Source organism: Prionailurus viverrinus, chromosome D2 (assembly GCF_022837055.1).
Source record: "Prionailurus viverrinus isolate Anna chromosome D2, UM_Priviv_1.0, whole genome shotgun sequence".
NCBI lineage: Eukaryota > Metazoa > Chordata > Mammalia > Carnivora > Felidae > Prionailurus > Prionailurus viverrinus.
Window position 1 is genome coordinate 68,845,322 of NC_062571.1, and position 12,632 is coordinate 68,857,953.

The following is a 12,632-nucleotide window of genomic DNA, read 5'->3' on the forward strand; positions in this document are numbered from 1 at the left end:
AAACTTCAAAACGTTTTATGAAAACAAAAAGCTCAGGGGACTACTGGATAAGTGAGGGTTTCAAATTTATTTAGTTTTGTCATTACTGGTAGAATCAGTTGGTTAGGCAAAATAGCCTTAAACATGAAACAAAATTTGTAAAAGAGTTTTAAAGTTAGGTAATGTAAAAGCCCCAAAACGCTTTGTACAAGATTAGAATGTATCGTCAAATTCAGTTTTTAATAAACATGTAAAGATTTTGTGAACATAAGGGTTGCATTTAGTCACTTGTGCCTAAGAATTTTACCCGTAAGACTGATAGGAATGGTGAACAATAATTTACAGTTCTAAAAACTTGGGTAAAAAAAAAAAAACAAAACCCATAAAATTTGGGTTCAAAGTTTTTTTAATTGCTTATGTTCAATACAAACCACAGTGTCTAAATTCACAATACAAGTTTCATTAGTCTTGGGTATTTTTATATTATTTATAAGCACTATCAGTTTTATTAACACACACTGTTCTCAGCATACAGGTGCAAATTATTTTCTAGCTATTGTTAATACTAAGGTAGGATATTCTGTAGAAGTGCTAAGTTATCATTCAGTGAGTTATTTGCTGTTGTTCCTTTTCTGCCATTTCTTGTTGGCGAATTGTATCCTGGGCTGCTTGCTGCATTTTCTCCAATTTTTCCAGAGTCAGAGATTTTAAGGGTAAAAGTTTGGGTTTACACAGCACCATTGTGGTTATATCTTCCACAGACAGCTGCCCTAAGTTTAAAAAGAAACAATTTGAGTGAGATGACCCAGTTGATTGGTAGTTTGGATTTGCAGCTAGAATGAAAGTCTAAAGACTTAATCCACTATCAATGAAAATCTTTTGTTTTCACAGTTACTTTAAATATATTAACATTTAATACTAGGGAGTTCACAAGGACGCCTTTTTGAACTTGGTACCTAAAATTCCAAGCTACCTATGAGACACACGACTCATTTTGTGTCAAATGTTTAATGTGCAAAAAGATTCAGGAGAAATACATAGTGCATAAAAATACTTAATATGTTAATACCATTCTTTTACTATATTAACTACTGAATGTTAAACTGTCAGCTTTTCTTAATGATTGCTTGACTTAGGTTTCTTTTTCCCCATTTCCAGACCATATTTAACATGGTGAATTACAGTACTAGTTTTTTCATTGAAAATTTCATATTGTAATTTGCAAATTTGAGTATAACAGGATTCCTAGGTTGAACAATGCTTCATTTGTTATCCTTTTACTGGGGGGGGGGGGGGGGAGCAGTGGAGGAGTTCTTTATACTTGTAAAAGAGTGGATGGGGGGCGCCTGGGTGGCGCAGTCGGTTAGGCGTCCGACTTCAGCCAGGTCACGATCTCGCGGTCCGTGAGTTCGAGCCCCGCGTCAGGCTCTGGGCTGATGGCTCAGAGCCTGGAGCCTGTTTCCGATTCTGTGTCTCCTTCTCTCTCTGCCCCTCCCCCGTTCATGCTCTGTCTCTCTCTGTCCCAAAAATAAATAAACATTGAAAAAAAAATTTTTTTTAAAAAGAGTGGATGGTAAATGTGGCATACAAGACACAAAATAGTTACAGATGTTTAGCTACTTAGCCTATGTGCCTACTACTTTTTAGGTACCTGTAATATTCTGTGACCTAAGTATTTGTAATTTAGATACCTTGTTTTGGAAGAACTTCCCGGAACATTGACTTCACTTCCGCCATATCTGAATTGTTGGATACAGCTAAGTTTTTTCCTTCAATGAGAAATCAATTGTTAACATTCAAGAATGAATTTCCAAAGCATATTGCTTGAGATATTTCCATTATACTTTAAGAAGTAAAATCACAATTCCTACAGAAAATGAACTACCCTGCCCTTGCATAATTTTCCTATTAATTTCCTAGGAGTCTTTTCATTGAAACAAGATTGAGAGAGTTAATGTAAGGATCTGGAGTGTGTCAATGTTCTTTAATCAGTGGAGGTGTTAATTTGGAAGGCTACATGTTCTGTTTTTTTCCCTTGTAGTGAAAAATTGGTAGGGCTTCATTTATTTGGCATAATTACCTAAGAGAGGCCAGCTGAGGAAAACCAAAAGCATTTTTGTGCAGCCATTTGGTTCACTGATAGCATCTCCCTGAAGGTGGATGGGGTAAAAAAATGTTACCATTTGGGAAGTGGGGTAAGGCAGGTAGTTAGGAAAAAGAGGAGGTAGTAGGTAAATATTTCCTAACGTTCCCACTTCTCAACAGCTAACAGCTGGCTTCTACTTTAATCCCTTTGCTATCATGACAAAAAGCATCCTAAGGAACAGTTATTGGCTATACCGGTCCTGTTTGTAAGGAGGCAACACAAACAGGTGAAACTGGCTCTTGAAGAACAGAAGTGAGGTATGCTTTCAGTTTACTACTTTTCTTTAATACAGAGATACAACATGCTAAAGTGCCAGCAAATACCTTTATCTTGAGTATTTTGTTAAGAACATACCAGCATATATGCCATCTCTGGCTGATGGCATTTGTTTCCAGTGTTACATTCCAGATTACTGCCATGCTGTATATTCAAGGTGTTCCGGATTGTAATTTGTAGCATGATCCTTTTACAAACACAGATGTTTCTCTAGACAGACCCACCCATTTTGCGATATTTCACCATACTGATGCAACCTTACCATGTGCCTTTCACAACATTACCACAGAAGAAAGATTTATTATTTATAAAGTGGTGATGCTGGCGTCATGCCTGCCTTTACCGCCCACTGCAAATTAGTTATCAAGTGAAGCTGCTTCTGGTCTGTTATTCCCACTCTACTACTAACTTTGACATTTGTAAAGAGAGCTTCCTATTCCATCCAAGCCTCTCCTTTCTCATTCAGATTCCCATTCTGGAACATCTAAAGTTCCTAAGGAACCTCTATACATTTTCCAGAACTTTGTCATCAAAGTTTAACCCCTACACTGCTCTGTTTGGGAGTGAAGATGAAATAGGGAATGGACCAGGAATGAAGTAGCAACTCCTCATTAAATGGAATCAGATAAATGCAATAGCAATTTCCTTAGAATGCACAACTTCTTCAGCCATATTCTTTTCTTGTTAGGCCTGCTGTCGTATCTAGTGATCATTTCCCTTTTTTCCCCTGGTTATGTTGAAAGCTAATAGCATTGCAGATCCCTGATTAGCCTGAATATGAACTATAAGCTATAATAAACAGCCTCTCCACTAAAATATCACAATGAACATGTTGAGTAAGCCCTTATTTGTTGCAAATCTGACATGATATGCTGCCAAAAGGGAGGATAAACGTTATAGATGTTGATAAATGTGAAAAGAAATAACAGTAGCCAAGAGTTTTTGTATCACCATTTTTTTTTTTTATCAGCAAAACAGTGGATGAATACTTACAATCTTCAATGTTTTTTTTTTTTTTTTTTTTTTTTATTTTTTTTAAATTTTTTTTTTTTTTCTTCAACGTTTATTTATTTTTGGGACAGAGAGAGACAGAGCATGAACGGGGGAGGGGCAGAGAGAGAGGGAGACACAGAATTGGAAACAGGCTCCAGGCTCTGAGCCATCAGCCCAGAGCCTGACGCGGGGCTCGAACTCACGGACCGCGAGATCGTGACCTGGCTGAAGTCGGACGCTTAACCGACTGCGCCACCCAGGCGCCCCTCTTCAATGTTTTATAGAGTAGCAACTTCAGCTACTCAGAACTCAATCACAATCCTTTGCTCTCTCTAGTCTGTCCCTCTTTCACATCCAAAATCTGGCTGGAGGAAAACAATGAAACTTGGTGCTCTACTAAACCTTAGTTCTGTTTCACTAAGCTGCCATTGTTACTGCAAAGGGTGTGGGGCCAAAAGCCTGGTAGGGAGTGGGTTGGGTCTGGTGTGGGGAATATCAGTGCTGGCAGTCACTTGCCTGGGTGGAGTGTTGGCTTTACTAGGGTTGGCTATTGTTCTAGGCGCCCACCCCCCCCCAGGCACTGGCAGGAGAGAAACAGGAAGGGAAGGGCTAAAATAAGCAAGGTGGTGGTTGGATGACCCTCACTGGCAAGGCTACAGTGTCTTGATAATCAACTGCCCAGGGAGTCCACAGTAGGAAGGAACATTTCTTTCCTTCACCTGCTAATGGCCAAACATGGGTGTTTTGTCTGGTGTAATGTGCCCTAAGGAGTTGTGGTTGCTTCTAAAGGTACTTTCTTATTATGATGAGGTAAGATGTGTGTACCACTAGGGACAAATGGGTCAAAGAAGAAACATATCAGCTATGACAGAAATTCACATGTATCATACAAGTGCCATGTAATTCAACTCAATAAATATGTGTCTATAACGTGCAAAGCACTATTCTTTAGTGAACAAAACAGACAAAACCTCAAACCTTTTGGACCTTACACTCTAGAGTAAGTAAATAATAGGATGCTATAAGGTAGTAAGTGCTATAGAAAATAAAGTTTAATGGGATGTAGGAGTGCTGAAGTGGGTACTGTAGTTGAAGTAGGAAAATGATCATGGATTCATGAAGCAAGTGAAAATCATGTGACACTTTGGTGTGTGTGTTAGATCTTTTGAAATTGCAAAAATAATCTAAAGCTGACAGTATCCAGAGTTAGAGAAGGTAGAGAGAAATGGGCATTCTCTGTTGGTGGGTGGGTTTCTTGGTACAGATTTTTTAGATATTTTGTAGTATCTATTAATATTTTGTATTATCTACTGAAGCTAAATATGCACATTTTCTTTGACCCAAGCATTCTAGAATGGGCCCTAAAGAAATAATGCACCGGTGTATAAAGACATAAGAATAAGAATGTTCATTAAAGCACTGCATTGAAGAGCAAAATGTTCAGCAATAGGTGAATCTAAATATTCAGCAATGTATCAAAGGTTAAATAAATTCTGTAACAGCCATACAATGGACTACTATGCCAGATTTTAAAATGATACATTTGTCAAGGTATATTTTAAGAGAAAACACATTCAATTGCAGAAGTAAAATTCTTACACTAATGTAACCCAAACTTTTAATGCTTGGAGAATAGAATGTCAATAATTTTTTGAAGCTCTTGGTCTGGGTAATTGGAAAATAATCTACTTCCTTTCCCTCCGTAGTTTCTTTAGTTTGTAATTTGTCCCAGAGATAATGGTTTTGATGGATAGTACATTTCAAAGTCATAACAAAGTAAGCAAACCTGTCGTAGCCATTGAGCTGGATGCCTAAAATTAATGCAGAAGAACTTGGAGGGAAACCAAATCTGTCATGAAATATTTTACAAAGCTGTAGGCGGAGTTGAAAGACACTTAAGTCTAGGAAGGATTACTACTTTATATCAATCATACACGTGTTGATAATATAAGTTAATTTTACAACTTGGACAAGTTAAAAATTTCTGGGGTGAGTTAATTTGATACTTGAACTAAACTGTGTATGGGACTGGACAAGAGCACTAAAATGTCCTAAACCCAGAGAATATATGTAAGTGGTCCTCAAATTTTATGCTTGCATTAACATGCAGAGATTTTTATTCCATTTACTCATTCATTCATTTATAGTTTATTTATTTATAGTTTATATATTGAGAGAGAAAGAGAGAGAGAGAGAGAGAGAGAGAGAGAGAAAGCACACAGACGGGAGGGGAAGAGAGGAAGAGAGAGAGAATCCCAGCAGGCACTCCGCCATCAGGGCAGAGCCCACCAAGGGGCTTGAACTCACCAACCGTGAGATCATGACTGAGTGGAAATCAAGAGTTGGATGATTTGCTAACTAAGCCACCCAGGTGCCCTCAGATTTTTTAAAACTAGGTAGAAAAACTAAATACCCCTTTACACGTTTCTAAATTGACAAATTTATTAAGTTCAAATAGTTCTAAAGACATAATTTCCAGCATATTTAAAAATAACTGTTATATCAGTCTTTTATTTTTTTGTTTTATTTTTTGAAGTTTATTTATTTTGAGAGAGAGAGAGAGAGAGAGAGAGAGAGCACGTGGGGAAGGGGCAGAGTGGGGGAGAGAGAATCCCAAGCAGGGCTCAAACTCACAAATCAAGACATCATGACCTGAGCTGAAACCAAGAGTTGGATGCTTAACCAACTGAGCAACCCAGGTGCTCCATATCAGTCTTTTAAAAATACATCCAACATAATCTCAATATCATAAAAACTTGACAGCTATTATCCTCCATTAGTAAAAAGAATGAAGAACTTACTTTTAAGTCAGAAAGTTTACATCTTTTTTCTCCCTAGACCTCTATTACCATTCCACTTAATTTTACTGTAATATATTTTCATGCTTAACCATATTTTAATGATTGATTATCCTACCATATTTCTCTACAAAAATGTCTACAAATGAAAAACTAAAATATTCTGGATTGAGTTATTACCATTATTAGTGAAAAATTGATCAAAATAAGTTATACATGGACAAAATAATTACTGAAGATAAAAAATAAAGTTAATGGCTGTATATCTATTAATAAGGACAGAGCTTTAAAAGTAAACACTGGACAGTGAAGACTGGAGTAGAAAGGATGCTCTTTTCGGGACAAGGGAATTTACTCTTTCAGAATCAAAAACAAATGTAACAAAAGAGGAATTTGGGATCATATGTTCCTATCCAAACACATTTTTCCTTTCAACAAACATACCAATGTCTATAATGCCAGTCACAGCTAAATGAAGGAGCTACAGTGGATAAGAACCTTTTGGGGGTGCCTGGGTGGCTCAGTTGGTTAAACGTCCGACCCTTGATTTTGGCTTGGGTCACAGTCTCACAGTTGTGAGACTGAGCCCCACGTCAGGCTCCATGCTGAGTGTGGAGCCTGCTTAAGATATTCTCTCTCTCTCTCTCTCTCTCTCTCCCTCTCCCGTCCCCCACTCATTTTCTTGTTGAAATAAACATTAAAACATAATAAAAAATACGATAAAGCAAATCTATTTCATAATATAATTCAAGGTTGAGCAAATGTGGGCAAGTTTTTAAGTTGGTGGCAAAGAGTAAAAACCTTTAAAATTATAGGGAATAGAGGCCCGGTGTACATAAGACTCTATCTTGAATTTTTGATGGAAGTGACAAATGGAAGTTGCCTAACCTAAGAAAATAAATGTACCTGAAATATGTTTAGAAAAACATTTCTAAAGTATTTTCAGATTCTGGCCTAACTGCCAATCCTGTTTTCATATAAGAAACATAGGTCACCAACTGGTGGCCCTTGGTCCTATCTGGTTAAATGTTTTGCTGGCTTGCTAAATATTTAAAAAGTATTTGAAACTATGTTTAAAAATCACAAGATCTTCACATAAAGTCCAAATTTCAGCTCCTCTTGGCAAATCTGGCACTTCCCACATGGCAAAATTTGGCTAGGGCTGGAAAGTAATGTCCCAGATGAATGTGGAGACTTGTCTAGTCCCCCACTTCTGCCTATTGTTCCCTTTCCCTTACCATCCTCATTGCTATAGGCACTCGATGTCACAACTTCAATAGAATACACAAGAACCACTATTACACATTATATTCCAAATTGTCCTATTTTACCATTAATAGGTATTAAGAAACAAGATACAATCTTAGAGAACGGAGGGAGGTACCAGAAGCAATTTGTTTCTGTAAAGGACAACAGAGGATATTGTTTGGTGAATCTTTATTAGTTTAGATCTTTTTAAGTAAATTCAATCTGCCTAGTACAGGTTGTGGATGGAGTGGCAGGAATTGCAGGAAAAATATGAAAGATCTTATTTGTTTTATTCAAGACTTATGATCGACTAACAGATGAATTTTCAAATGCATATTAGATTTCTGAATGTAAACTAACATGAAGGTGAAAGAGGGAGCCCCAAAAGAAGTGTTTTCTTTTTAGCAGACACAAAGTAGTAATGCTCATTCTCACTCGAGGGCTGCCCACATACTAGCAGAGTGCTTAGTTTGGATTGATAATGTTCATCTGGAGATGCCAAATAACATCATATGTCACGTATTTGGAAACTATAATAGTTCTACTGTGTTTGCTATCTGGCATCTGCTGGTAGGAAAATGTTGCAACATGTTCAATTTGGCTAATTAATTTAGACTCATGTGAATAAAATGTGCGGTGTTTAGCTTCTGAAATGTGCCTAGGCCTAAGAACAGGAACTGTTCTTCTTGGATGAACTTGGATGATGGTATACTTCACTAGCAGACACTACTATTAAGTTAATAGAAAATGACACATCCCACTCACACAAAATACCAGATGGCCAGCAGTTGCCTTGGTATCTGCTTTGATAACATCAAGATTCATCTGTATTTCAATTGCAGGGCCCACACATCTTTCATCAACAGTCCTCAGGGTGCCAGGAGTTGAAACTCATGAAACTATGCTGACATCAGTACACTGTTGCAGATTATGTTGCATCAGCTACAAGTGTAGGCAAAGTAGCAGCAATACTTTACTAAAGGTCGACAGCTGAGGACACTAGCACTTCCTCTCTACAGACAGGAGGATTGAATGCTAATTTCTTCTTTGTAGGACAGCATAGCAGGGTGTGTGTGCAGAGAAGTGGGATGCATTTAACTAGCCACTCATGCCACTGGTAGATGTAGTCACATTTGAGAAGACTTAATCATTAATCATGATTGGACGAGTATGAATACTGTGAAGTATTCTGGGGAAAAAAAATGTTAAATGGAATCTAATCAAGCCTCTAGATCAGTTTCTGATTTACAAGAAATAAGAAAAAAGGAGACATTCAAGAAGACCTCTGCTCTGGACTCTTTAAAATGCCAACGTTGGGGCGCCTGGGTGGCTCAGTTGGTTAAGCGTCTGACTTTGGCTCAGGGCATGATCTCACGGTCCGTGAGTTGGAGCCCCACGTTGGGCTCTGTGCTGACAGCTCAGAGCCTGAGCCTGTTTCACATTCTGTGTCTCCCTCTCTCTCTGCTCCTCCCCTATTCACGCTCTGTCTCTGTCTCAAAGGTGAATAAACGTTAAAAAAAAATAGATAAATAAAATGCCAACATCACAGGAGAAAAAAAGATAGGGGAGTTGTTCTCAATTAAGGCTAAAAGTTACAATACCCAAGCACAATACATAAACCTTGACTGGATTCTGAATTTTGTTGGAGCAGGGGTAGAGATATACAAAATATTCTTAGGTCAAATGGGAGAATGTACATACAGACTAGATTTTAAATATTACAGAACAATTTCCTTTGTTGTGATAATGATACTGTGTTTTGCAGAACTTTATAATCCTTAGGGAAATACATTTTGGAAATTTTAGAGGTGCCTGCTTAACAATAGATCGGTAACCTATTTCCAAATAGTTCAACAACAATGAAAAAAGTGTGAGAAGGAATGAAATAAATATAGCAGAATTTAACAACTGTTGGATCTAGGTAAAGGGTATATGAATATTTATTGTATTTCCTTCAACTTTTTAATGTATGATTTCTGTTTTTCGAGGGAAGAAATCATGTTGGAAGGAATTCAGAGGGGAAGACTAGGAAAAGGTTGAGTAACAGGAACCACACTGAATTTGATAAACTAAAGCTGGCAGTGTCTTAGGTCCCCAGGACACCAAAAATATTCAATCTTTTAGGAAGTACTTACCAAAATAATATCATGTGCAGGATAATATGATAGGCAGATGAATCTGATAAAAACCATTTTAGACATAAACACAGCAGTAAAGCTAAGAATGTAAGCAGCTGTTATATAAAATAGAGATTGTCCTAAAAGAAGTACAGAAAGTGCTAGGTAAGCGCAGAGGAAGTTGCTTCCTGTTGGAGAGAATCTGGAAACATCTCCAAGGGTAACTAGGACATTAATATACAGTCACAAAAGGTTAGTGCTTCAATGATTAACCTTGGAAGAAACCAGAGTAGTTCATTTTGGTTAAAGCGTGAGTAGTAAGGTAGTAGAAAGAGATTAAATAATGAAGGTGGGTCTGCACCCTTGTTGAGAAAGTTCTCCTGGTCTTTTTCCCCCCGCCCCCGCCCCCCCCCCCCCAAACTTTAGGCATCCAACCCAGCATTACCAATCTGACTGACAGTTCTTGACTTAAGCCTACAGAAGGAACTACACGAGTTAAGCTGTGACAACTTTTGGAAAGAACCATGTAAAAGTATTACGGTATTTTTAAGAATATTCACAAGCAGTAAGTTGTTTAATAAAATGCAGACATGGAGGATTAGGACGGTATACCTCTACCCAGAACCGCAGTTAATGCTTATAAACCCACAAAAGAGGAGAAACAAAGGAAAGGAAGAAAATTCAAAATGTGAAGACAAGAGGTGGGAAAATAAGACTTAAGAGGTGTGGCCGCTGTGGTGGAGGACCACCTTTTTTCCTTTCTAGCCGGCAATGGAAAACGTTTTCCTCAAGCTCCACAATTCTCCGTCCTCCAAAGGTCGGGATGGAAGTACTCAATAGGAATTTAAGGGGGCGCGGTCAGGAGCTCCAGCGGCGGGAGTGAGGGGCTCCGCCCCGTAGCACGAGCCTAAGCCCCCGCCGGGCCCAGCTGGCTGCAGCTGGGTTAGAGAGGATGGTGGAGCGGCCTCGCCCGACAGGGAACCTCAGAGGGGCGGAGGTAGGGCGGGCCGCCGTCAGGCCAGCCCGGAAAGAAAACCTTCCTCCAGCGGAAGCGGCTGTGAGCTCCCCTCACCTCCTCGGCTCTCCGTCTCCCGCGGGACGTCTAGCTTGGGCCGTCTAACTTGGGCCGTCCTCACGGGACAGGGCAGATCGGATCCTCACCTCACTTGGCGGCTCCAGTGGAAATGGGCACTCCCTGGGGTGCCGGGGGCTATTCCCACCCTTCCGCCATGACCCCATTCAGAAGTGCCAAATGCAACTTCCGGGCGGGACAGGGATTTTCGGAACCCTAACCTTTTGTCCACCTAGGTAAGTGATTAGAGGTCCCAGCAAAATAAGGGCCAGGAAACCTGCTCCTTCCTCTCCCCCAACCCGGGCAGGCGGTTCCGAATATGAATTAAGTTGTCTAACCTGGGATGACTGGTCACCTTTAGTCCTTTTTCGGGCCTACTTACAGACGCCTCTCTTCCCAGACCGCCCGATTGTTGCCCAGGGCAACGGTGAGATTGGACGAAGGGAAAACTACGTCACACTGGAGACGCGAGGCCAGGAAACTCCCTTTGCCATTAGCAGTTATGGCTGCCTTAGCGTCAACAGTCACTTCCGTTTGCGAGTTGTCACTCTACCCAGCCGGAGGCTTACTCTGTGGCCCGGCTTGCCAGCGGCGCCCAGTGGGCGGGAGAGAGGGCCTAGAGCAGCTGAGGAAAGGAAAAGGGCGGAGCGAGGGAAGCTGGCGCCAATGCCTCACTCCGATTGGACAGCGTCGTTGGCGCCAGTGCCTCACTGTGATTGGGTAGTGTCGATTGCCCTGGCCCCGCCTGTTTTTCTCCCAGCGAGTGACGGGCCTGAGCCGGAGGGGTGGGGCGGGGCGGTAGGAGCGAGAGTGTGTGGAGGGGCAGGCGGGGCGGGGCGAGTGGGGGAGGGGCGGGCGGGGGGCGGCGGTTGGGCAGCGTCGCTTCTAAGGAGGAGGAGGAAGGAGGGCGAGCGAAGAGGATGGCGGAGTTGGGGCTCCTGACGGTAACCCGGGGCTGCTGAGGCGGGAGGGCGTTTGTCGGTCGGTTCTTCCTGCCTTCCTTCTTACCCGTCGGGCGGTCCGGTGGCTGTCGGTAGAGGGAGGCCCCGCGCGCCCTGAGGGGCTAGAGCCGGCGGGGCCGGGGCGAGGCCCGAGGGGCTGGGGCCCTGGGAGGCGCCGCGGCCGCCGCCGCCGCCGCTTTCCTGGGTGCTGTCGCAGGGAGGGCTGGGCCCTCGGAGCCGGCTCTTGTGCGGGGCCCCGCAGCTGGGCGCCGAGACCGAGCCGGTCGGCTCTGACAGCGGCCGGGGCTGGGCCTGCGGTGGTGGCGGGCGGCCGGGGCAGCGCCCGGGCGAGGGCGAGCCGGCGCGAGGGCGCGGGGCCGGGGGCGCCCGGTGGACGGCCCGGCTCCACTCTGCTCCCCGGGCACCTGGCCCAGGCTGCTTGGGCGCCCCGTGGGCGTCCGGGGGCTGTTAGTCGTTGGTGGGGGGCCCTGGCGCAGCGCTGGTGGTGCGGGGTGGGGTGTTTCCTCGCCCCCTACTCAAAGCCCAGCACTCTCTCCCCGTCTTCTTTCGGTGAAGAGTGGTGAGTTGGCTTTGGGTATGTTGCCTGGTGAGGCGAGTTGTAGGCATCCAAGACCGCCCTGTTGGACTTGCCTGGTGGCAACCTCTTTCCGCCGTAGCTTTTAGGGATAGAGGAAAAGTACTCTTATCTCCTCCTCTCTTCTCCCCCCCCGCTCTTAACGCCGAAGGCTTCTGGGCCAAAAGGTTTTTCCCCAGCCCCTCAGTATCCATTGTTTTGTACCTTCCCCCTCCCCCGCCCCATGCCTAGGTAGAAGAATGACTTCAAACCATTAATTGCCCCCTCCCCCCTTTTTTAAATCAGTAGAGGTTTTGTGTTATTGTGTTTGTATGGATTTACAAACAGGTGGAATGAATACCGATTCGGGAGTTGGAAAGATGCTTTTGTGTGAGTTTTTAAGCTTTCAGTACTTACAGTTAGTGGGTGATTTGATTCTGTCTGTTGCTGCTTTGTATCATAATGGGGGTGATGAGAATAAAAGAGGA

General features: G+C 42.3%; 2 protein-coding genes across 7 annotated transcripts in view; one reads left to right on the forward strand and one right to left on the reverse strand.

Moving 5' to 3' along the window:
• Window positions 1-367: 367 nt before the first annotated feature.
• On the reverse strand, window positions 368-11,692 carry BBIP1 (BBSome interacting protein 1). 5 transcript variants are annotated; one of them, XM_047824454.1, is made up of 3 exons: window positions 11,638-11,692; window positions 1,671-1,748; window positions 368-749 (listed from the first exon to the last, which is right to left on the reverse strand). In XM_047824454.1, exons 2-3 carry the CDS (start codon window positions 1,714-1,716, stop codon window positions 583-585), a joined length of 213 nt encoding a protein of 70 aa, XP_047680410.1. In that variant the 5' UTR covers window positions 1,717-1,748; window positions 11,638-11,692; the 3' UTR covers window positions 368-582. The 5 variants fall into 5 exon arrangements, with proteins under 5 accessions (XP_047680410.1, XP_047680409.1, XP_047680407.1 ...); XM_047824453.1 differs by lacking the exon at window positions 11,638-11,692 and adding an exon at window positions 11,012-11,241; XM_047824451.1 differs by lacking the exon at window positions 11,638-11,692 and adding an exon at window positions 10,968-11,231.
• SHOC2 (SHOC2 leucine rich repeat scaffold protein) overlaps window positions 10,735-12,632 on the forward strand; it is a 110,977-nt gene continuing 109,079 nt past the window's right edge. Inside the window, exon 1 of one of the 2 annotated variants that reach the window (XM_047824447.1) lies at window positions 10,735-10,865. The gene's annotated coding sequence lies outside the window, so the exon portion shown is untranslated. Of the gene's footprint in view, window positions 10,866-11,490; window positions 11,574-12,632 lie in introns of those variants that run through there. The other variant, XM_047824448.1, reaches the window with a different exon arrangement.

Excerpts from the sequence above, each read along its gene's own strand:
- BBIP1 (XM_047824450.1), bottom strand. The coding sequence starts at position 2,162 with ATGGTAACATTTTTTTACCCCATCCACCTTCAGGGAGATGCTATCAGT. Across the intron at positions 1,749-2,059 it reads CCTCAGCTGGCCTCTCTTAG|GAAAAAACTTAGCTGTATCC; the intron begins GTAATTATGCCA and ends TTCTCATTGAAG. Across the intron at positions 750-1,670 it reads GGAAGTTCTTCCAAAACAAG|GGCAGCTGTCTGTGGAAGAT; the intron begins GTATCTAAATTA and ends TTTTAAACTTAG.